The following is a 25,785-nucleotide window of genomic DNA, read 5'->3' as shown; positions in this document are numbered from 1 at the left end:
TGCTTTTCTGCTCTGCTTGACACACATACACAAACTTCCTCTCCCTCTGTTCGGCTTCAACCAACACTGCGGCTGAACATATTCCACGCCGACTGTATTCGTTGGAGCGAATTCTTTTCATGATCCAAAGAACCAACCTCAAATTATATGGCGACAATTTGTCACACTTGATCAGAATTCGGAAAATCGTGAACGTTCACTCATATTTATTTATATTCATATTCATTTAAAAACAGATATGCTCAGTGAAGTATGCATATTGACTATTGCAATGATATTCGAACCCGTAGCGATGAGCAAAAGCACTTAAACAGAAAGAAGGTACAGAGAAAGCATAATTATTACACGAAATGAAAAAAAAAAACGAAATCCATCTACTACCTTAAAAGATACGATAGTAACACAAGAACAAATGCGAAGATTGTGTTTGATGAAGGACAGGAAGAGGTTAATCTCTTGTATAGGTCCAGTTTACTTTTGGGCACTTTTTGACGATACATCACGGACGAGTTGTCGTTCGAGGACGGTAGCTGCTCCTTGACACGTTTGGATGATGTCGACGCTGTGGAAGTTGTTGTTGTTGTGGTAGTGGTGGTGGTGCTTGGTGTTGTTGTTGTTGTTGTTGTTGACGTTGTCGTCGTCGTTGATGTTGTTGTAGTCGAAGGAGTAGTCGTAGGCGGCGTCGTTTTAACGGTGCTGATGGTTCGTCTCGTCGTCGTCCTTCTGGATGTTGTCGTCGTTGGATCATCGGTTGTGGTAGTGCTGGTGGGTGTGGTTGTAGTTGTAGGAGAAGTTTTTTCTTCTTCTTCTGCTTCTTCTTCAGAATCGGCAGCCGTGACAACCTAAGAAGAAAAATAAAATAAATCAGCAAACGAAAAAAACCTTGTCTTAACGTACAGTCTAAAGGCATCTCTCTTCGAAGGAATTCTCTGGGAGATTCTCCCTGCATTTTCTTACGTTAAACGTCAGTTTTCTTAAAGATGGATCCAGATTTTCAATCACAGACCGCAGCTCAAAACAGTAAAAGATGATGCTAACAACTATTTGTCACCCCAGGATGTCTGTTCAATCAATAAATCTCCCTTAAAAACACTACATAGAGTTTGGGCGTGGTTTCATTAAATGTTCATGATCGCCTCATACACGTAGAGATTTGGAAAAAGTGCGGAAATCGACGCTGAGATATGTGTGGGTGCAGAAAAAATACGGTGAGCAACTGCTAAATCTTGTAGCTTCTTTCAGAAGAATCCTCAAACTACTACGCATTTCTCTTTTTTTTCTGTGGATCAGCGTAGAAAACAAAAGGATTCGCCCTCCTCTATGCCAAGAAACAGGAATATGACAAAAAAACTTTCAGATTTCCATAGCTAGTTCAAAATAATGGCTGCCTCTATGTAACTTCAAGAGGATCACTGACCTCTAGAAGGAATTTTGCATTAATTACTCTTATATCCACAAGTATACCTGGCTCTTAGTATAGTGGTGATTTTTCTCGATTTTCTCCAACTTAGAAACCACCTAGGTGACCTAGGTGCTAATGCAACTCAAATTACACTTAATTGCTTAAAGGTAAAATTAGTTGAGGTTGGGAATTCCTTAAGACGATGCCTTTAAAAACTTGAAATTTCAAGAGAGAAGAAAGAAAAAAGTCTAGTCTTCTACGGAAATGTTGGAAAACTAAATGAGGATGAGTGTTGTCGAGGCAGCACCCCAGCTCGTAACTTCCCAAGATATCCTTACTTGTTTTTTAAAATAGTTTTTCGTGAAGAGAAAAGTGATAAAAAATTCCTTTTCCTTTGACTCAATATCTGTGCAAAATTTTGATGATTCATTCAGTTTTTTCCACAACGATCAAAAAACCACCAATCACAAGTACGATACTGCACAAAAAAAAGCCATACGCTCGCAATATAGTAGAATATCAAAACTGCTCCCCAAAAAACAACGTCATGCAGCAAGTCCTCTTGTTTCGCTCCGCCTGAGCGTTCATACTTGTCGCTGAACGAAGTGAATGTGCTGGACGACACGAACGAGAAGAGGGTGCTACCTCCACAACGAATATGTGTTAGAACTGCAGAACATGCAAACCTCCTGAGTGGTTGTTGTGACAGGAGTCTTCAGTTTATGTGATGACATCACACTGTTAAGATCGTACGGGCGATAGCGACGAATTGGAAGTATAGGCGGTGCTGGTCGATCATCCGACGGTCGACGATCACCAAACGCCACCTAGGTGAAATGAGACATGCGGGTGTGGTGGACAGAGGTGCGAAAGTCGGTATCCAGGCGCATTTTGACGCACTAGCCAGCCCAAGTTCGGTAGTCGTTATTAGGGTTACTGTAGTGGGTGGGTAAAGCGGTTGAATGTGCATTTTGTTAATCAGTCATGTGACTAGTGCATCAGAATGAACCTTGTTCTCATCAGAACCGGAAATGAATGCTTTAGTTCGGAATGTGGGAGGGCATGCATCGAATTTGGGAAAAAATCAACAAATATATTGTAAATAAGAACAAATGGCATGATCATATTTGAACAAAACGCTTCTTTCTGGTTATTCTGACCCATTTCACCTCACTAAAAGTCTGAATAGAAATCCAGTGACTGAACTGAGACGCTGTAAACGCTAAAAGTCATAGTAAGCTGTGACCAGAACATACATATATAAGAGGACTTCATCAAAAAAGTTGCTGAGTAGCTGACAAAGTCCCCTCTCCTACCTAGAAAATTACTGAGTTAAGAGAATGCTAACGTAAGAAAGTAATTCGCTCAAAAGAAAAAAGAAAAGTTTTTTTTTCGAAGTCTTCGATTCTCAAACTGTAAAGTTTCTGCTGGGATTCACTGTAAATTTCTAAAGACTTATCGAAAAAACCACTTTAAAATCCTAGACCTGTTGACATTTGCGAATAGAAATTGGCAAACATGAGTTGAACGAATTCTATTTTTTAAGATAATGTTAAAAGTAACAGTGATGCTAAAAAAAAAGTTATTTTCTGCAACCATGGTGTGGGATGGATGCCAAAAAGTCGGATTGTGCAGTTAACAAACCGCATCAGTTTATTTTTCTGTAAAAATTCAAATTTTGATGCAAGAATTGCAAATGTTGAGCCAAAAGCGGCGTGTAGAGGATGAGACTGTCGCAGATGGATGGGGAGTTCATCTGATAGCCATTCTTGAGCAATTGCGGTGCTTGCCGAGTTTTAGACTTTTGGGCCAATTTTGCCCACATCCTCATTTTTAAGCCTCTGCTCCCGTAATAATACTTAAAACCTTGGAAGATCTGCAGGAGTAAGTTGTTCTTACCTGCGCAATCTACAGTAATCTTCCGCGTGATTCCTTAACAATCGCTAGTCCAACTAGTATTAAACACACAATAGAAGCAAACTCCTTCCTGAGGATTAGCGTTGCCTCTAATGCTACAAGATCTTTCATATCTCTAAGAATTTGAGAAAGAAAAATTCTTCCGAAACTCAGATATCTGGATTAGTTTTTTCGAAGCAGAAGGGAAAGGGAAGAGAAGATTGAAGACAGCTGAGCAAGAAACTACTGCTAGTCACAGCATACTTCGACTTTTGTTAACTTTTGCAATTCATCTCAGTCAACGGTATTTTACCTGGCTTCATACTTTCTGTGAGGCGAAGACGTTAGACGGTGTGAGGTAACTACACCTCGACAAATAAGTCTAGTGCATGGACTAGTTGCAGTCCTTTGCGTCGCCTAAAATTCCTGCACTCTCAGGAAAGAAGGGAAATCAGTTCTAACTCACCTTGATCCAAGCTCGCGGTCGTGTCACATTTTGTCTGAGCAGTTTTGTGCGAGCTTCAGCCTCGGCTAAAGCGTGAGCTCTAGCTTGAGCCTCAGCGTGCAGTCGCGCTCCGCTTCGAGCTAGTGCTTCAGCTCGAGCCTTGGCTTCGGCTTGCGCTTTGGCTTCAGCTTGAGCTCGAGCTCTTTCCACGATCGCTTCTTGTTCTTTGCGAAGCCTTTCTTCGTGAAGTAGCCGTTCTCGTTCCTGTTTTGATCGATCTTTAACATCTTGATCCTCATGGCTAAAACTCAGAACTCATTTCGTCGGAAGAAAATGTTGCGGGAAAATCACAAGCTATTATACATTTGTTGTCTTGGCCATGGAGGAGAATCAGCCTGTACTGGATGTCTGGGCCGCGTTGAAGCAACCGTTTTTGTAGTAGATGGAGTAGAAACCGTGGCGCTTGCTGTGGTTGTAGTTGTTGTTGAAGAGGATGAAGTTTCTAGAATGACAGGGTTACGGTAGGTGAGATCTCGTGAGAATAACGGAGATGCAGTGCTATCCATACACAGTCGGATTGTCTGCTGTTGACCTTACTGTTTTTCTGACACCAATCTTTCAGCTTGTATGGGTTTTCAGGTTTCCAGAGAAAGCTGTTTTGATCATCGCTATTAGCGCAGTACTTAACGAAATAGTGTTTTGGTTTTTGATTGCGTTAAACAAACATCTGGGAAATCATAGGATCAATGCTACAATCCCATACAACCATAAACAAGAAAATCTTGGTTTAAAACGATTTTTGAAAGTTTTTCTAAGTCTTAAATCCCTTGATCTTCAATCACGGTGTAAACTTGCCATTTGCGATTTACTGGCATTTATTTTTTGTTCAACGAAGCGTCTTGTTGTCCTTAAACCGTAGAAAATGACAGATCAAGGAAACTTCGAGGAAGCCGCACCTAATTTTTTCCTCTCGTATTCGAGCCTCCTCAACTGCTCTCTTTGCCTTTCATATTGCTCTTGCAATCGTTTCCTATGTTCTGCCTCCTCCTTAAGGCGCTGCACATACGGATCCGAATGTGGTGGAGGTGGTGGTGGTGGTGGTGCTGGTGGCAACAGCTTCCTTTGCTCTGGAGGAGGTTCCACTGGATATCCGCGTCTCCATGGTGGAATTGTTGTGGTCGGGATTCTAGAACGATCTGATTTTGGTTGAACACATATGGAGCGAACTAATTCCTCTGTACTTTTCTTCTTGTTTCTTGACAGATGGAAGAGTAGGTGGTGGTGGTTCATCTTCATCGGAAACGATGTCGCTGTCGTAGTTGATGAGATATTCCCTGAAATTGAGCTGCTATGAACTGCACCTTTTTTCTGGATAATCTGGAACATTTCATGCAATTGACTGCGTCATAATTTCACTACAATCGTAGTGGAAAGGTGAACGTTTTGCTCTAAGTGATCCACTTAATTTCGGGCCTGGTATCTGACTAACCATATATGTCCTGGCAAATTCCAAAATAGTGCGCTCTTGAACGATTTGAAGAGTTTTGGTCCTGAATGAGCTTTACCGATGCTATTATTTTTTATTTAGAACCGCTCTACGGATTATTTAAAGCCAATGAGCGTGGAATTAAAGTCAACACAGTCATCTGTTTTTTTTTTGCCATTCCCCAAAGAAAATCAATGCCGTAATAGAGAATGAAAAGAGAGCGTTTATTCTCTGCGATGAACCCTGTTCTTTCCGTATCATTCACCACCTGCAAATGACAGTCTTTTAAGGCGCAATGCAATGAACGTGAATGACATGGTTGCAGCTGCACCATCAAAGTCCTATTCACTGATGTAACCAGTGATTTGGTTGGAGAAATCTGGGTCATAGCAGCTTTGAATTCTGTGGTCCAAGGACGACATTTGTAGTTGGAAACAGGTCATTCCAAAATCTGAGATAAAATACCTCAAAATTAGCGATAGAGCTCAAGAAAAATTAAAAAAAAGATACAAATAAATCTAATTTGTATTTGAAGGTGTCGTTGAACTATGTACATTTGAGAGGAACACTCAGACCTAAGTCTACATTTAGCCGCGCAATGAATTTCCGAGAATGTGCTTCCGTTTTTTGTTATTTGTATTCCTACGGGTCACATTGTGAGTCTTATGATTCTTAAGGATGCCACGCAAGCTGGTTACGTAACCTGTTTACGTACCCAGCAATAATTTACTCCTGCTATGCTTTTATAGTTTCAACCTCTTACACGATAACAATGCGGTAAAAAACTGTGCATCCAGGGTGAGATCTATTTTATTTCGAATTATTAGATCTCGTTACACCATGAGTCGGGTGTAGCGCAGGTGGTAAGAGGTTCTGCTGCGACTGCACACTCGGACAATGGTTCGAGACCACCGTAGAACCAAGTCCACTCTCCGAGTTAATAAATTGGTACGGCACTTGTATGGAAGGGTAAAAACACTGCCTTGGTCATCAGCTGTTCCACGCATGTCATTGTGTAGGGCAACATACATTCAAAAACCTAAACGATAACGATTATTGCAGTAAAACGCGTTGCCGCCATCCAACTGATATGCCAAATAGTTTATCCTTTTACTAGATGAGCAGAACTATGTAAATCTCATAGAAATACTCTTTTGTTATGAACACTCGCTTCCATACCATGATTTGGGAGGAAAAGGAGAAACCTCACGCATTTCACTATAAACACAGCTATCACTGCAATTTTGACTTCATTTTAAGTTCTTCTCATTGGGACCTACAGATGGATACCGATTAAAAAAGTAAGAAATTCATTAAAATAAATTAGCGTGATTAGCAGTGCGATTCGTCAGCTCCTGTTACCGAACCAAAGTGTTGCGGAACTCCTGACATCTCTTGACTGACAGATCTCCTTTAAAAAATCTCCAGAAACCATTTGTCAACGTCATTCTCTGTTGATCAAAGCCTCTCTCGGAGTGCGCTTTGAGATCGTCGCTGCACAAAGCTCTACACTGAAAAAGCTGTGCTCTTCACTCCCGTTTACCCAGCCGTTTTGCTTCCTACTACCAGCCGCCGATTCTGTGTGCGCAAAGGACTACTGTAGTGGAGATTCTACGCAAATCAAAAGTGCTAACAGGGCAGATAAGAAGAAGTTGCAATGGCAAAACAGAAGCGCAACTGAACTATAACACTCGAGCAATGAACGATTAATTTATTCTATGAGAAAAAGTGCACAGCAGAGTATACAGTGGAAAAAGTGGTTCACCACAAACTCTGCTCAAGAATTTTTAGAGGCAAAAAAGGAGCTCGAAAAATTCTGATCGAATGCACAAGAATCGTAGAAATTGTTTGGATAGAATGATCTAGTTCAAATGCACAAGAATCCCGACTGCGTTCGAGATACATATAAGGTGATGTTTCTCCAATGGATAACTTATGCGAACCAAGTATACGTTGGAAAGAATCCTCCACGTTTTTGAGGACCGGTCAAGAATTCTTTAATTTCACCAACAATTAAATGTATTATTTTTTTTTCGCCATATATTTTTAGCGTAGCCATTGTGTTTTCTCTCGGTTTGCCTGACTAAATAATGCCCTCGTTACGCACGACAAAAATAACATACAACAGTTGCGTTGTTCAGAAAAAAGTGTCTAATAGCGGTGCCAAATCGAGCGTATATTATTTAACCATACTCTATATATGGATCGGGTACGATGGCTCACGATTTCCACAAGATGCTGGCTTCTGTTAACAGAATCAACCACACAACACCTGTTTAACCACTACAAGTTGGCGAACTATTTCTTTTTCGGAGCGCGCCAGCCTGGTGCACGCGCCGCACCCTCCGGGTCGTTTTTTACGGCAATTAGGGAGAAATGGACGGAATCATCTCGCCCTCCATAATCTACGATCCCGTATAAGAACTCTCCACTTGAAATCCGCACCACCCTAGATTCGTGGGATGATGCATTTAAACTCTGATCAGGGTGAAGGATCCTCACAGTAATTTGAAAGACTCTGGGGCTATGATTTACACGAAAAAAAAAACACAACTATATAGGGAGTCATTGTTGGCATTGTACTTACATTGTCCGCAAATACACAATTTTCTTGGGTATGTGGCAAAACTTGGAAATAAATCCGGTTTTACAATGATTTTACAAGAACAATTCACCTTCCTGAACCCTCGCAATGATCTCTCGATATGCTCACAGCTGACAAATTGAACACACCTTAGCTCTCACATTATTAGCAGTAACTGGATATCTTGTCAACAATGGTCAAGCAGTAATTTTGATCACTTCAGCATCTAATAATGTAACTCGGATGAGTGCATCCCTCAGCCTGCGCTGCTCTGCTGGAAAGTCCTCGTCATGGTCGTTTTTTCAGGTGTCAAAAATTAATGTTTATTGTAATTGCGCACGGTCAACTTATTCTTTAGAATAAGGTCAAACTCATTCGAGTGGCTTCGGATCATTTCAAAAGTCCTCATTCTCTTTAGCAGTAATAAAGAGTTTCTAAGGTGCTTCATCAAATTTATAGGAGGATAGTTCTTTTCATATTTAAATCATGATTAATCCTATAGATCTAAAGAACGTACGGAAGTTCGTAAGGTGGAAAACATTCACACCCTTTAAATCACTTGCTAAGAAATTCCTGTAATTTGAACTCAAAATATTAAAAAAAAAACAAGAAATCTGATACTAATACTCTTCAAATCCGTAGCAAACCTCCATCGAACAGAACAATGCTCAGAATCCATCGACAGAATTTTTTGAACAAACAGTGGAAAAAAAACAGCTAACATTTCTCTCATCATCTTTGAAGCACGGATAATTTCTCAAATTCATTGCAGGATCATAAAAAAACATCTGAAAAAATATGTGGAAGAGCATTAATTCGAGGGTCGAGGCCCAAGCAAGTTGAATAACAAGTGGACTTCAGGTGACATGGATGATGTAACAGAAATTGCTAGAATGCTTTTTCCATCTGGGACTACATAATTAATCAAATTATAGATATTTACCAATGTTTGTTTACACTTCCGACTCTCATTCTTGATTTTCATCCTTTCTTACATTCTTTTCTTTCCCCAAATCGTCATCGAATGTAAATAAGATTCCCGTCGATCAACCGAATATCAGAACAGAAGCCGCTAAATCGGCTCAGAAGTGGAGCGGCGCCGCTGACGCGCGATTCCCAGGAGCGCTCCGCTTACGCAGGTGCATAATGGACGTAAGAGCGAAGCAAAGGCAAACAATACGAGTACAGAGTGCAAATTGAATCGCACATATCGCGCAATTCAGCAGATTGCAAGCTCAGCCAGCATCTGTAAGTAAACTATGCAATAATCACCTCTTTTTGACTTTCCTGGAATGAGATGGAAGCTTCCATTCCGATGAGCTCATCCTAACTTTAATGTTTCTCGTCGGAAATTTAGTCATGCTTCAGGAAAATGTGACATTCCTTTTTTTTCTGCGCGGCACATAGCATTGCACTTCATCAGCACTGATTCAATGATTCGCCTATGATGAGTTATCTTTTTTTCTGAAAACTAAAAAAAGAGGAGAGAATCTGAGGTGACTCATTCTTCTGTAACCATAAATTCCTCTATTCCTGTCCCTCACAGTCGCAGCACGATCGCTGTGACCCAGCAGGCCGGCGGTGCGGGTAAGCACTCAGCTAACAGAACATGTAGTCGCCATACGATGATTTCGAAACAACAAACAAGCCTACGATCAAATAAATCAACAAAACAATGCGTATGTAAACATGGACGGCTGGGCGACGGCACAACGCTTGAGAAAGAAACGCCGCCTGAAGTGGCGGCGCCCTTCAGTTCATGGAGTATGGAGCACCCGTACAAAAGCTGCTAACAGCACAGAGAATTTCGGATTTGAGTACACTTGGTCCACGTTTTTCTGAGAAATTGAAAGAAACGTTTTCTCAGCAGAAAAAACATAAAGAATAAATGTGGAAAAGAAAGTGCGGAACGTTTCAGAGAAAAAAAAGGACGAGGAGGAGAAATTGAAAAAATTAGTACCTCAAGGTTCGTCCATCAGTGTTATTTGTTTATGAAATCCGTAAAATTCCTAGTTCCCGGTCTTTGACTTCTCACTCTAAGAAATCCACGAAAAAAAACGTTTTCCATAGAAAGGATTGGAACGAGGAGTTTTTTTTTTTGAAACTTATAATTCAAAATAAAACGGCGCAATTGCGGAGGTAGATCGGACTGATTTACTTTTGCTAGAATTTGTCCCTACATTATCTCTTTATTTACGTTATTTAGCGGAACTGAGTTTTAATATGGGACAGTATCGAACTTTTTTTAAGGCACCAAATTGAAGTCCAAACTCAAGTATTAATTACCTAACTTCAAGGAGAAAGGTTCTCTACCATTAAAATATTACTAGTCACTTTGTTTGTTAAGTCGGCTACAAATTTCTTTTCGAACTTTTCCCTTCTTTACTTTCTTCTTTGTTTTTCTTTAATTCATTTTTACTTTTTCTTTCCATCCTTTCTTCGCGTCTATCACTGCAGACATATCACACAATCACTACCTCCCAATTACGAATCATCTGAATGCAATATGATGGATTTTCGAATTTCATTTCCTTCGGCAAAAATTTCTAAGCAAATCTCGTTAGTTCGTCACAATCGTAACTTTGAGTGAGTACACACCTGATAAAACGAAAGAAACGGCAGTACTTGTGTCAAAAACATCCATTTTTATGTTAAGTTGCTCACAAAATACTCCACTAATTTTCCAAAACCTTCCGAAGTTCTTCTTGTCCCCAAAAAGTGCATAAAAGACATATATTTGCTACCTTAAACCGTTTTGGTCCCTCTCAAAGGATCCTTAAATTTTTTGATCAATAGACCTTTTCTGATGCTAACACCTCGGTTGTTTATGTTGTGATCACCACATCAAGCACGTAAACATGCAGAACTTGTGTGCGCCAGAGGAATACGAGTAGATAAATATCACGGAAGGTACACATTTCCGTCGATAAACCATTTTCTGGTTTATCGACGGAAATCTAGGGAGGTGGAAAGATTCCTAAGTTTTTTTTTTTAAGTTCCAGGCTTGATGGTAAAACATTCGGGCTCCTAGATCTCTATAATGAACATCTTCATCTTTCGGTTTGGTGAAATTCCTGGTTACACTACATAATAAACAAAACACCTTATTTAGGTACCGCAAGGAAAACAAAATACCTCTTGAAGCTAAAGAAGCCCAGAATCTCAAGAGCATCATCAGATATTCAAAGGATTTTCCCATGGCTAATATAAAAAGCCCTGGTTTCGTTGAGATATGAAATTTTTGCAAAACAATATTCTTCCTGAGGAAAAATCGCTCCAGATGAGACCCTCATATTTGTTCTCATACTCCGCTTTCGCTAACAAGCAGCCCCTACTACAAAGACGCTTACGACGGCATCCTCCCATTACAAGACAAACAGCGCCCCCTATTGACACCAAACTGCGTGTGGACGACCAAACGCGGACAAATATCGCTATGAAACATTTCCGCGTCAAAATTGCGCTAAACGTGCTAAACGCTATTGAAACTATAAGCAAGCACGAAAACATTGGATAAGGCATCGAAATTCTCGTGAATTCCCGCAAAAAGGGCCAAAGTTTAGTAGCGTTCGACTCGATCGCCCAGATGCTCTCTTCATAGCGAACGTCTGTTGCAGTGATGCTGTCAAGGATTTGCGTTTTAAGGCGATTATAGGACGATTTTGCAATAAGCGGTCAATAAGTAAACGCCCATCTACACCTCTCCTTTCATGGAATTTCCCTGAGAAATCGGATAGCTCAGAGCCTAAATTGGTACATGAAATCCAACACCACGTTTCGAATCGGCTACGTTACTGAATGCGCGGAAAAGTAGACATGAGACAATAGTAATAGTAGTAAAATATGGTTCTAATAAAAAAACTGAAAAAATATATGTAGGAATGCAAAAATCACCGGGAAATTTCGCCCGAGGTTCAACAAAATTTGCTTGTATTTGTAAATGATGTGTGTTTATGCACGCAATCATATTGTATATCTACATTCTATTCATTGTATATTTATGCATGTATCCCCAGGTCAATTCAAATTAATTTAGGATTTTTTTAAAGTAAAATATGGTTCTATCTTTGAACAAAATCCTCTGCCCCTCTCGTATATCCTATAACTTAAGTATTCATGGAACTAGCTCCGTTCACCCGTACATGATTGATGAGTGGTCACACGACGGTCAAAAATTGCAGATGTTCACCATAACCGTTAAACACTAAGAAAAAAATGAAAACGAACTTTTAAAAAAGGGAAAACAGAAATTCCAAACGATCACAACATGGAAAGTGCACTCACTCATCCTTCATATCGTAGTTTCGCTCAATGACAAAGTCTTCCTTCATTTCTTCTTTGCCCGCCTCAATCACAGACGACATTGTTGTCTCGATTTTCTTGAATAATCAAAATTGACTGCATAAGAGAGACAAATGAAAGGAAAACAATCCACGCAAAGAGAAATAAAGGTGAAAACTCCTGCGAAAATCAGTTTAACTGATTTTGACGCTTAAAATTCCCCGATCCCCTTCAAATGCCTTTTTTCTCTCACCTCTGCTGAAACCACCAGATTTCCTGGATTTTCGTGCTCTTCATGATCCTCCTCGATACGATCGGATAGGTCTGTATTGCAATAGTCTTGACTTCGACACCAGCATTTTACCTAAAAACTCAAAAAATTCGGGAAAAAATCCGCAAATAGAACCAATCTTTGGAAAATTTTTCTGGTACTTTTTCTCTAATACCACTTTCTAAGTTCTATGATACAGTAAGTGATCCTGGTAATTCTTCTCTTGACAATTGTTCTTAAAGGAGTATTTTCAAAAGCTCTGAGAACAACGGAGCGAAAATTCACGCTATACAAAAAGAAAGGAAAAAAAGAGAAATAACTCGAAATTTTAAAAAGTGCAAAAGCAAACATTTGATTGAAATTAGCAAAATGTTAATACGCTGATCCCTTTTCATTCAACTACTACTCCACATTCTTCAAACAACTTCTCTTTTTGCAATGAACAATGAAAATTACGAGTTCTGAAACAATATTACCGAAATTTCTATTTTTTTCCTTCACAAAACAGTTATTTCACTACGAAGTCGATTGGTAAAAAAATTTATAGAAGTACATGTTGCTCTCTGCTGCGCTACATCATCAAATGTGAAAAAATTACACAACGCATTAAAGAAGATGCTTTATCATGATTATGTTCAAGCATCAACCATAAAGAATTTAAACTGTTACAATTTCTGGATTCCTTATCGATTCATTCATTTCTGCAATCAAAAAGCTTTTAAACATACAATAGTTTCCTGCAGATCTAAGAATAGAATTCACTACACTTACTTTGAATTACCACAGTCTAGAAATTCAGGAATTAAGATTCCAATATCATACAGAAAAGAGAAGCGACATTGCTTGTCACCTCTGACGCCTTCAACACATTTGCCTGAACTGGCACCTCCTCTCTTATCAGCTTTTCGCCAAGTTTTTCTTAGAACGACAACAAATTCAGATGCATGTGGACACGTCAGATGATTTTTTGCAAGCATATAATGCTCGGCTCTCAAAAAATACTATTCTGTGCTTAAAAAACGCAAGTAAATTCTCGCATCAAAATGTAAATCTGAAATGTTTAAGGTTCAAGCAATTTTTAACCACATTCGACTGTAGTATTCAAAAAATCAATACCCTACATATTACTCACTTCCTTCTAAAAACATATCTTCTCTTAGAGATATACAAAAAAAAATCAGCTATTTCTTAGTGGCGGTCGTTACCCCCAAATTTTGCTAACCTCGTTCCATAACCACTTTTTGAAATACAACCACCGTATAATATTGATCGTAAAATTTCACTTCGCAATTTTTCAGCAGCTGCATTACTTTATCTCCTTGGCCACCCAATTTTCGATGGAGATTCAAAACATGGCAGGTTTTTTCCTTGGAAGGGAAGAACGACGGAAAATATGACAAATGAAGAAAGTCCCTTTAGTCGACGCAAAATGAGCTCATCGCATAACGTTCCGTTGAGCGCGCGATTTTCATCCGATCAAAGCATCTTCGGCCGATTAAGCTCCTGTCTTTAGAGTGTTAAAAACACATTCTATTCACGACTACGCAACCATTGGGAAAATGCGAGTGTAGCCAGTTTCTCCTATGAGAACTAGCCGCCGTTACTTTAGTATTTCGCAGCCAATTACAGCAGAGAACTCCGGACCCCCATGAATGCCGTTTTCTTGCAAATTCATTTCTGGATCTGGTATATGTGTTCCAGTAGCTGCGAAGCGACAACGACGCTCTTTGTACGACGGGAAAAAGCCCGTACTGAAAAGCGAGCTAGTGTGAAAGCGTCGCTTTTTGATGTGACGACAATATTCAGACTGACATTTGGGGAGGAACAAGAAAAAAGGAAGCTACTACAAGGAGCAACTCAGCGGGTCCCACTAATAAAACTTTATAAGTGCAAAACTCGCCTGAAAAGTGTTTGTAAGGGAAAAAAGGACGAAGAAAGAACGTAAACACGTAAATTCAAATAAACAGAGGTGACGAAATGGATTAAAAAAGGGTAAACGTGAAGCATTGGGAGAAAAACGGTAAGAATTTCTTGCACAGAATAATTTATGGTTAAATTTGGGAAAAATTAGGGATATATGCGTTATCTAATGTATTTTTTGCAGAATAATCTGCTCAAAGGGGGAAGAAAATACGGGACAACAAAAAGATTGTTATTATGTTGTGTCGCTCTGGAAGAATTCGAAGTCAACACATTTCAATGACACGGCTGCAGTTATAAAAGAATTTCCATTTCATTTCTTTACATTTCTCACATACCACGTTGCTGCATAATATGTTTTTTAGCACACGTTCTCTTGTTTCGATTCAATAGAATTGTGAGAAAGATCCAAAAAGATCCAGAAAGATGTTAAAAATACTAAATATAAGTAAATAATAAAATATTTTACTAGTATGATCGTGTATCTGGTTGAGGGGAACGAGAGGGAGCAGAGAGGTCCCGCAATAAAAACAGAAGCGTAAATCTTCCTTTGTGAGGAATTTTGTAGATGAAATGATTTTAAAACATAGACAAACAAGCACAATTTCTGGATTCTCCGCGGTAAAAATTTGTTGTAACGACGGACTTTGTTTCATTTTAACCAACAACAGTTCAACTAAATCCTCTAATGCTTCAACGTCAACTCAAGTCAACTTTTTCTGTAATTGTAAACAAAATCCACCAAAGCTTTTTTTATTCAGAGACACGCTGCAGATTGCTTAATAGAACGAATTTAGCCGTATTTGCATTTCCATTTAACGTAAGTTGAGAGATTCCTCAGATCCTTGCCAAAAGAATGAGCTTTTTTGTTATCACATCTTGTACGAGTGGTGATAGGAGGAGATTCTGTAAAACATTAGCTTAGTATTAAGGCTTTATTTTCTCTAGAGTATTAGGGGCAAAAATTTAACGAAGACTTTAGAAATGATTGATTACCCAGGGTTATCGCCAGTTAATTAAGTCATTCGGAAGTTTTCGAAGAGAGAAAGAGCAAAAAATCCTGTAATTGTCTTAGAAATGTTTAGGTCTGCATTTATGGGCCTCCGATGTGCTGAAGCATTTTTATGATCTTATAATTGTATCAAATTTTAGTCTCCAAAAGTATCCAATTGATTAAGGACGGGATTGAGGATACTAGTGCAATGTTAATGGCTGAAAACAACCGGAATTACACTATTTGAAAAGAACTTCAAAATCATGGGATACTGATTTTTTTCCAGTCATTAACAACACAATTTTTGGGCCCTGCGCTATCACTGAAGATATTATCCTAGAAATTACTTATGCTCTAAGAATCTTTCCATGCTCGACTTCACATAAACCTCGTTTTTGAAATCTTTTTTCATAGCTCAGGTTTTCACTACAGTACAATTATTAGCTGTGAAAACTAGAGCTCATTGTCAACAATTAAACCATAGATACTTCCTACTTAAATGTAAATAAGGTTTACTAACAGAACACCGAAAATACAAAAAAATTGCCACATTCGCTTTATATGTTTTCATTTTATTTGTTCATTCCAAGCTTTGCTACATGAGTTCTTCTTCTAGAACGTCGCATGATAATTGTTTAATCGAGCACCTCATTCTTACTCTAAGAATTTTTTCATTCATTATATCATTATCTGTTTCTGCATAGCTCATGGCAAAGACGAAGTCTTTCGCTTCAGTCTTCATTGCGCACCTCTCTGCTCCCTCCCGTTCCCTTCATCCAGACACACGATCATACTAGTAACGTACTCCACTCAGGCGACCCCCGGAAATCTTCGCCATCTGATATCGCCGCAAAAAGTAGAAATCGTAAGAAGCAGCCAGAACAACTCGAAGAAGAAGAAGAACTAGAAGGCGACGACGACGAAATCAAGCACATTTCAACTAGTTGCTCAAACTTGTTGCTGCGTAAACTCGTCCGCATTTATACTGAAGCCGGCAAATTAACGCGATCGCACTAGCACTCGCACATTTGAACGGGTCTCTGTTGAGACAGCTGATTTGTCCCCGGCTCGCATGGCTCGGTCATTCTCAAGCGCGCCAGTGTGTTGCAATTGTGTGGCGATGATCAAACAAAGCTAATGGCCGCTGCTGAGTCAAGCTTTGGTGCTCATCGTGACAATGCGAGCCGTCCTCTGCAGCCTGTTTGCTTTTTTAATTCATGCTTTCTTGCTGACTCGCATCCGTCGTACAATGCTGCCGAAATCCGGGCTGCGGGTGAGCTGCGAGACATCGGGCGGAAACATCTACGCGTGTGAACAAAAGCAACGCACGCAACGTTCGTCACGTCACCGTATGATTCACGAAGCGCCGTTTGACTTGGAACAAGTTACCATATCCCAAATGAGCCAAACTCCGGCCTTCATGTGCGAGAAGAATTTCGACAAAAAAAGGAAACGATTACATTCGGTCATTCTATAGTGGAATGCGAAATTTTGCTGGCATAAAAGCTCGGCTCCGAGTTGAGCCAGGAGCAGCAGAATCAACTCTCAGTTTAATTACGTTTCCTATTTTTAATCTATTTTTTAATGGACAACCAACTGCAACTCACCCACCCTTCTTATCCTTCAATTTTTTTTTTCGAGAAAATTTGACTCTTTCTCTATACTGGTTCGCAATAGACCAGAAATTTCTTGGTTTTCGCTCTCTGCATAAAAAAACAAAGAATAAGAAAATAACAAGAAAATTTTCAAAACTCATCCAGTTACCATCTAGAGAGCTTGGAAAACTGTTAGTGGCGACGCTTTGTAAACTTCTACTTTCTACTATTGTGCCGCCATATTTTATATTTTCTATATTTTTCATATTTCTTCTATTTCCATCATGTTGGTGTAGTTTTCAAAAAACAAACGACCACAAAACTGTCATCTTTTTTTCTGAAAATGACGTTTTCATCACCTCTACCGAACAAAAAAAAGTGGCGAAGAACTAGGTTAACTTCATTGGATACATAAGAAGAAGTTTTTTGCTGGAGCTATTCCTTCCCCATCATCCCCCAATCCTAAATGGTCCCCCAATTAGCCAATCAGAAAAAAACGTCCGCCGAGATCATCGGTCAAAAGGATCGCTGAGCTGATCGCATAACGAAGAAACTCTGTTCAACTGCTCTCATGTCAGTGTGTACAAACGAAGATGAGATGTTGTGATAAGATTCACGTTCGGCACAACAAAAATAAATCACGAAAGGGCTGGAGAACAGCATTGCGTGAATCGCATGGACAGCGCATCGTCTTAATGAGTTAGTGTGTAACCACACATAAAACCCTGTTTATTTTCGGGCACCTGTTTGTACTCTTCAAAGATAACCACATAGCGCAAACTTTACTTCACAAACTCTTCGCTTAAGTGTATCTTTCGCGCCGGACAGCGCAATTTGAACGATCAGAGGTGCCATGCATCTCTTTGTCCGCAATGAGGCATCAGTCAGTGGCCGACGGTTCGCATTACACACATTCGATTAAGCCTTGAAGCAATTTGGCGCTACTTTTAGCGGTCGTCTCTAACTGGAATCAGCTCAGAAATGAAAAATTAGCAAGGGAAACAATGCGATAGAGCTCTATCAATATAGACAAAAGGAAAGGTTAAACAATGCAATTAGAAATCTTAAACGGAGAAGAATATCGAAAAACTTGTCTACACAGCTGTATAATATGCGAAAAATTAATTTTAAAAAGAAAAACTCAGAAAAAAAAGAAGACAGAAAGTACCATCAACTCACCACCACTTCGCCATTCCGTCGAACCACCTTGCACGAATCCTCGCTGGTCGGTTTCACTCGCACACAAGCGAATTGTTGACGAGTTCCTATTCGAGCTAAGGCACAGGCTCCTACCTGGAAAAAAGCACTGTAATGCTATGACCGTAGAGCAGTTGTTCTAAACAGTACGGATCCGATATTTGAATTTCTCCCTTCACCCGAATTATTTGTATCGCTGGGTCTTGAATTCCTTCTTTGGTTCCGTCGTATTCAACATCATTCTCCTCTCCATCATCGAAACACAACCACTAATTACTGATTCAGGTTTTAGCTCAAACCCATTTTACGTGAACTATAGTATTGTCCGATATTAGCAGCGCTACACCCCAATTTACGCACAATTCTAGGACAATGGTGTATTCTGTGCATTTTTTTGTGATTGTAGCTTCATTCACAGCATTGCTGCCGTTGTTATTGTCATCCGGCTTTGAAAAAAAAACCAGCACATTGATAGTAGTACAGTAAAGCTGGTTTGGTTGTAAACAACTAGTACTTCACAGAAGTCATACTATCAAATTCCTAGCGAAGCCGGTAGTCCCGCTCAGCCACAAAGAACGAGAAACACGGCGTTTTCCTCGAAGGGCAACTTTCACTGTCCTGGATATTCTTTCAGTCAATCACACATTCAAAATACAGTTCACACTCATTACAGACCTGCGCAAGCTCCACCTTCACACTACAAATAGTCCTACATCCCAATATTCTCACGTTTTATATGCACAACAATGATGAGCCTCATATTCTCAGTGTACTTCAAGTCACGGCCGTAGCGCTCTTTATAGCTTGTGGAACAACGGTAAGAATTACGGTAGCTGCTCAAGTTCATACAGTCTCATTGTAAACGCCAAAACAAACAGAAATAAAGAGGAGCTGACAGTATTCGAAAACACGAATACCACTACGCTATTACTAATCACATCAAAAAATCGAATATTCATTACGATTCCAGAAGAATTCTCACCTTACCACCGGCATTTTGCACATCGCACCAACCATTGTAGCACGGAACGCCGCCGGCATCCGAAGAGCATTGACATCTGGAAAAAATCTTATAGAAAAAAGTCAAGAAGACAATTTTTTTTCCAATTTTTTCTCCTCTCTCTCAAATTCCGCTCCAAAATTGCTAGTGTCTCGCAATTGATCTACAGTGAAATATCACCCTTGAAGAATTGCTGAATTATTCAAACAGAAACGTGTCTTCCAAAACATTTCCTTGTCATTTGTGTGGATGCCCACCACAATGTACAACACAGGACTTACGCTGATGTTACTGCTTATCTAGCTGAAGCTCTGCATAGATCACTAAGATAATTTTAGCAAAAAAAAATTGAGAGAAATCCATTTGTTCCATCTAAACTTTTCGAAATTAATTTGGTCTTAAATTTATGTTATAGATTAGGATTCTAATCTAATTAAAATTGATTAAATTTAAAATTTTTGAATCACTATTCTATAAATTTCCATCCGAAAGGTTCTAAAATTTAAGAAAGATTTCTAAAGAACGAAACACCTCAACATAAGTCATTTCCATAAAATCCTTCAAAAATTCTGCATAAAAAACCTCCAGAAATGAAGAAGGAAAACCCATTCTTTCTTTTTCGCCATCTATCTCAGGGTTTTCGAGTTTTTTTTTCCTAGGAAAGGTTATTACTTACATAGTTTCGCAACAGAATAACAAGGATCCCATTTAACTCTACGTATTCGTAACCATTCCTGTCCCACTCCTGCAGAATTAAACTAAAAATTCTGCGCAAATATTCAAGATTTTTCTAAATCTTCCTGTATTATTTCCAACTCCCAGGAGCTCTGTAGAATCCGAAACTGAGTCCAACTGAAAATGTAAGCGAATCCTATTTTCTCTCCAGAATATCTCCAGTGTTCATAGAGAACACATTCACTTCGGCACCACGTGGTTTCGGTGATGAAAAACTGCGAGTTCATTGCGAACCGCGTCTCGGAGCGCGTTCGATGCGATCGGGTGGAAAGAAGAGCGAAAGAACGCTACGCAAGGTTAACTGCTTGGTCATGACAATACAACGTACGATTTCTGACGTCCTCCTTCCATCTAATGCTTTGTCTGCGCTTCCAGAATCCAGTCATAACAGTGGTAATAATTGTCACGTTTCTTTTTCTCGCTCCTCTCTTTTTTAAATAGATTTCCAGGGAATTTCTGTGATTGAGTGATCACAAAAAACAACAGAACTCTCATCATTGCATACGAAATGTATAGTTTAAAAGTTTCTACTTTCATATACAAATAGAGAAAATACGAGAGCAGCAAAAACGCTAACATCGATTGAAACTTTTCACTGTTCATCTTTTAATCAAGGAATTAATATCCGCTATTCCTCAATGACGTTTGAATTTCTAAATGAACCGTTAATTAACTGTGTCGTCGAAACACAATGCTGTTGACGAAACAATTGAACTAACCTCTTTGAATCGAAAACTATGGGAAACCAGATGAAAATTTCCCAGAAAATCGCCTATCCCTATAAAAATCGGATAGTTGCAATTTCGAAATGTCCAATTATTCGAAACGATTGGTGTTATTGTTGGTGGAAATATATTTGGTTTTTAAAAGTTCATTCAAACAATGAGTTACATTGATTTTCTCCTCGTTATATATTCCCATCGATTCATCATTTGTGCTGGAAAAATCCCAGGTGTTTCACAGGGAATGAGAGAGAAGTTGACCAAACAGATTTTTGCTGACAGCTGTTAACTTTTTCAACTGGTCATCAACTTTACTACTAACCATAGAAATGTAGAAAAAAACTAAGAACTGAGAAATTGTAGGTGATTGAAAAAAGATCGTGGGTGAATTAGTATCTTTTTTGCTTGTTGGTAGTCTGAGAGGTCAAAGCTCCCAGTAGCATTCTAAGACGCGCGGAAAAGTGCGAAAAAGAGGAAGATTCTGAATAAAGAGAACTAGATAGCAAAGTAATTAAATTTTGTAGCTTTTAAGAGTTTTGACAAACATAAAATAGTGTTTTAATACCCTCTGGCTTCCCGGATCGATTTAAAAAAGGAACGAATCAACGAAATAGTGCGCTGAACGCTAGTTTAGCATATACTCTGCATTGCTGACATGCGAGAGAAGTGCAATACTATTCCCTACCGCCAACGAATCACACATATTAAACAGACCACTGATCGCAAAAACACGCAAAAAAGCCACAGCACGTACGTTAACGATTGCTCAGCACAGAATTCGGACATTCATCGCATCGTTCTTCGGTGCATCGAACGGAACTCCACGGATTTGAAAATGGACAAGCATAATCTGCGTTTCGCTACGCTTCCCAACTAATTCAGTTGACGCTTATCGTTTCTGCTAGGACACAATGGAGAACTGGTTTAGAAAAACGCCGATGTACATCAAAAACGTGGAGTAAATTTCGTGGATTCGACAGTAAGCGAAAATGTGCGAGAGCGTTGTGACAACAGCAATCAGAATGATGAGGGAATTATTGTGAAATAATCGAAAAACTTTTTTAAAAACCGAATTGTATCATGAGAGACGAGAAAAATGCACGTGAAATTTAGGAGAGAGAGGGAGAGAGAAAGAGACAGAGAAAGTAGGGAAAATTTTTATTCATGAGGGTCGCAATCTCTCGGCGGTTACAACTACATCTACATGGAATTCCAGTTTCCGACTTTCCGACCTAAAAGAATTTTCGTTGCTCTGATTATTCCCGATTAATTTTCAGTGGCCAGAATTATTCTAAAAATTCCCACGATATTTTCATCACAGAAATTCCTGACACCTAAAATGTCGAAGCTTAGAAAATCACTTGTTCTTGACGCCTCTACCGTACTTTCCCTTAAGTACACTGTGGCATTTCTCTGATAACCGGTGCACGGCACAACATATTCAAGAAATGGCGTGTACACAACGTATCCAGTACTCTGTTTCAGAGGTTTTTAAATGCTGTAGATGAAATCGTAGTTATCAAACTCAAAATTCGGAAAAAGAAATGACCCAAGAGATTTGCGATTATAAAGTTCTGATTTAGACTTTCTAGGCAAAAAAAAAAATCAAGATCTCTGCAAATATCATGCGAAATTCTCCCTGTTCTGCTGCAGCTCCCTTCTCATCCAAAAAATACTACGGTAAAAATGTTTGCTGTGGCAATATTTCATCAGAGATTTATTTTCTTATAGGAAACTAGGTCAACCTATCAATCTACGGCCGAAAAATCCCAATCTTCCTCAACATGTTACAACTTCACCGCGTGGGGCACAAATACTCCGCTACGCATCGAATCCTGCGAATTACTGCTCGAAAGGAAAGTTGTTGAGAGAGAGTGCTGCTTAACCACGACATACTCCAACCCAATACCGTTATCAATCAAAATTTCACACATCGCTAACGTTCGCGGCGTTGTAGAGCCATTTGTCTGCCATTCGAAGACCATTGATAACAGATAACTCGTCTGCACTGATAAGTTTTCAACAATCAACACTTGCTTGCAACAGCAATGTTTTGAAGCGCATTGTTCATTGTTGTAGGAAGAAAAAAGTGATAGTTATCCAGAAATCAATTCTAAAAACGAGCGACAATGGTGGTAGGTGCATAGTCTAGTACTAAGATCAACTACAGCGACAAATCATAACATCGCAGGTGTACTGCGATGGCAGATTCCAGCTAAGAACCCTGGATATTACTCGAATAACTAGTCGTTACAAGCAAGTGATGAGTTGCCAACAGTCAGCGTATCCCGAGAGAGTCCAGGTTCTCGAAGAAAACAACATTCTTATCAAGTAAACAACACCACTTAGTATAGCAGCATAGCATGAAAAAGAAAGCGGATACGAATGCGTGCTGTATGGTTGTACGATTTCATTCCCCTGAATTATAGCATAAAAACGAAAAACGTTGAACAGTTGTTGGACATAACTTGAATCCTTTTTCCGAAAACACATCAAACACGAGTATTTTCTGGGAAAAGACGAGAAAAGAAATGGTTAAAAGTAGCCCTGGAATTCTAGGATTTGCAGTAACATCGCAGAAACTGTCCCTCTCCTTTTTAATTTGTACTTCTGACGACTCTTTTTAAATAACGCGAAAAATCTGGATAGAGTGCAATCATAGATGAAATCTTACCTCAGTGAGAAACTCGTTCTCAAAGCGATGAGCAAAATAAACGTCTTCAAGCTCATCATAAAAGTCTCTTTGTACAGTATTTAATAGAATATCCCTTCCCTAATCAGTATTGATCGATGTAGATCAAGACCGAAGCTGATGAAGCTACGAATAATATGTGTGCGACATTTAAGTGACAACCGACGAGGAGACGAGACAAGCGATCGTCGAGGGGGCGTGGTTTCATGCAACCACAAACCACGCCCCCCGCGGGGATGACATTGCATTGGGCGGGGGAGGCGTGGGAATTTCGACGGATCGGCGACTCCGGTAAGTAAACTTGCACAAATGAGCTACGATACGATAGAAAGTAAGTCTAGAAGTGCAATATCTATTACAGAAACGGACATTTCAGTTCCCTAACTCTGTTTTTGCATTTATTTACCTAATTATTTCGCAAAACGCGTGTTTTATGAAAAGAAAAAGCGAGAGCAAGCAAAGCACTGAAAATGTAACAATAGATGTGCATAAGCAAAGAAGAAAGAAGATAATCCCATCTCCGGTGGGTTAACGTTGACCTCTCAGAAATATCTTCACATAGGAAAACTTTCTAGCATCTTACACAGTCCATTGACTTCAAGAAATACCACCTGCTCATACGCTTTGGACGAATTTCACCTTTTCTTTTCTTCTAATACCACTTCGACATTTTTCCTCTCTTTTTTCTTAATCTACTTAACATCTTCTTTACACTTTTTAAGAGATAAATAGACTGATATGACTGCCGTTCATAGGGAGGCACCTAACGCATGAAATGGGGAAAAAAACCACGACCAACGATGCAGACAGAGAATATGAAGAAGAGGAAAGAAGAAGTAACCGAAATGAAAGATGTGGGAATGCTTGGAACGGAATCTTTCAGTACATTAGGCGAAAAAAAGGAGAGAACCGAGAATAACCTGCTCAGCAAACGCAACTATGATGGTGAGCATTCTTTGACATTGACAGTGACAGTGTGACTTCCACCTTCACTACAGTACCATTTTGATGGTGCTAGAAGCAGAATATAGAAGAAGAACGATAAAACAATCCAAAACTAAACTCGCTTAGAAAAAATACTCAAATTGAATGAACTTAATTGAAAATGACAATTCTTAAATGATCGCAGAATGCATTTGAATAAATTTCTAAAATAAGTTATGGCAGTTATTTCAAATTTATTTGAGGTATAATATTTTATATAATATTTTATAATATTTTAACTTATAGTTACTTATAACTACTTACTCTACAAAAATACTTCAAAAAACAAGAAGAAGAGGCAAAATTGAAGGCAGCATTAACACTAATAAAGCTTTTATATTCACAGAATGTAATAGATAAGAGTTCGAAATCAAGCTAAGTGTTAAAATGACAACTGAAATCTGAAAATTAAGGTCCGAGTAGAACCATTTGCAACAATTTCAACAAGGGAGACAATAGGACAATTGTTTTTTTTTAAATTTTTGACAATTTAATTGTAAATTGACAATTGGAGACATTTCTAGTTGTAAGTGGGTTAATTACAGTTATCTTGTGATGAAACCGTCATCAAAACTTCTGAACTTCTTCATCAACAGGCTCGAGTTATTTAAATCCGCACCTTGACGTGTGGTCGATAACTATTTCTAAATTTTTTTGAATATTTATTCCTTCCAGTCTGGCCCGTAGAATAAGCCTAGAAAAAATAACCGTTTAACCATAGTTAGTTAAGAAATCATCTAGAATAACAAGCCTAGTTGACTGGAGTAGCAAGGCTGTTGAGTTATTATTCGATTCCGTCACGCTAGAAAAAACACAGAGCTTTCTTCACAAAGAACAAGGATGAGTATGGATGAGAAATTTGCCAAATCTGCTTTCACATAATAATTTCACGCTGTCTCCTTTATCTGATCAACTATTCCAAATCAAACGACTTTCCCTTTCTAGATTCGCTTAAAGACGCTGGACTCCGCCCTGGGGCAATGATATCGGACTTCTTTTCCCCATGACAGAAACTAATGGAAACGTATGCAACAGCTGGAAATCACTTTGTCGTACGGCTGCCACCTGGTCAACATTTTTTTGCGAGGAATCCAAAGAAGGAGTGTTCAAATTAACTCCATGCAAGTTAACGACACATGGTTGATTCTAGGAACAAAAAAAAGGTTGGAGAAATTTTTCACAGTCTCCTATGCCGTCTGAGAGCCTAAATTACTGTAGGCCTTACCAGAAACATTGTTCACATTACCAAATTTATTTTGTAACTAGTAACGTAATATTACAATTTCAGCAATAGTACTTTTATCCATTCTCGACATGAAAAAAGAAGAAATTAGTTAAGATCACCTCATCACTTTATTTTTGAAAAGTTTAAACTTATTGAACTGGTAATCCCAGTAGGAATTTTCTAAGGTATTTTCCTCCACAGACAACTGTCTACTGATGTTTTCTCTTGTCTTTTTTTTTGGATTTTCTTTTCTTACAATTTTAAGAACAAATTTTCGCTGTTATCAAATAAACAATCGCACCGGAATTTCTGAGAAATCTTCACTTCTACATAAAAACCCTCTCAAAGAATACCCG

At 39.0% G+C, this 25,785-nt stretch overlaps 2 protein-coding genes across 2 annotated transcripts; one reads left to right on the top strand and one right to left on the bottom strand.

Moving 5' to 3' along the window:
- Positions 1 to 377: 377 nt before the first annotated feature.
- Positions 378 to 23,261, bottom strand: RB195_005344 (uncharacterized protein; the record flags this gene model as incomplete). Its single annotated transcript, XM_064177778.1, has 11 exons — positions 378 to 842; positions 2,089 to 2,229; positions 3,765 to 4,044; positions 4,107 to 4,245; positions 4,700 to 4,929; positions 4,985 to 5,077; positions 12,098 to 12,192; positions 12,348 to 12,458; positions 18,054 to 18,167; positions 19,054 to 19,129; positions 23,203 to 23,261. 11 exons carry the CDS (start codon positions 23,259 to 23,261, stop codon positions 378 to 380), a joined length of 1,803 nt encoding a protein of 600 aa, XP_064034889.1.
- Positions 23,262 to 24,020: 759 nt separating this feature from the next.
- RB195_005343 (uncharacterized protein) lies at positions 24,021 to 25,211 on the top strand (the record flags this gene model as incomplete). The annotated part of the gene is made up of 2 exons (XM_064177776.1): positions 24,021 to 24,165; positions 25,150 to 25,211. The coding sequence occupies 2 exons, from the start codon at positions 24,021 to 24,023 to the stop codon at positions 25,209 to 25,211; spliced, it is 207 nt and encodes a 68-aa protein (XP_064034888.1).
- Positions 25,212 to 25,785: the final 574 nt, after the last annotated feature.

The sequence above is a fragment of the Necator americanus genome, chromosome I (genome assembly GCF_031761385.1).
Source record: "Necator americanus strain Aroian chromosome I, whole genome shotgun sequence".
In the NCBI taxonomy this organism is placed as follows: Eukaryota; Metazoa; Nematoda; class Chromadorea; order Rhabditida; family Ancylostomatidae; genus Necator; species Necator americanus.
The sequence above is the reverse complement of the archived record's forward strand: the minus strand, read 5'-3'. Positions and strand labels throughout refer to the sequence as shown.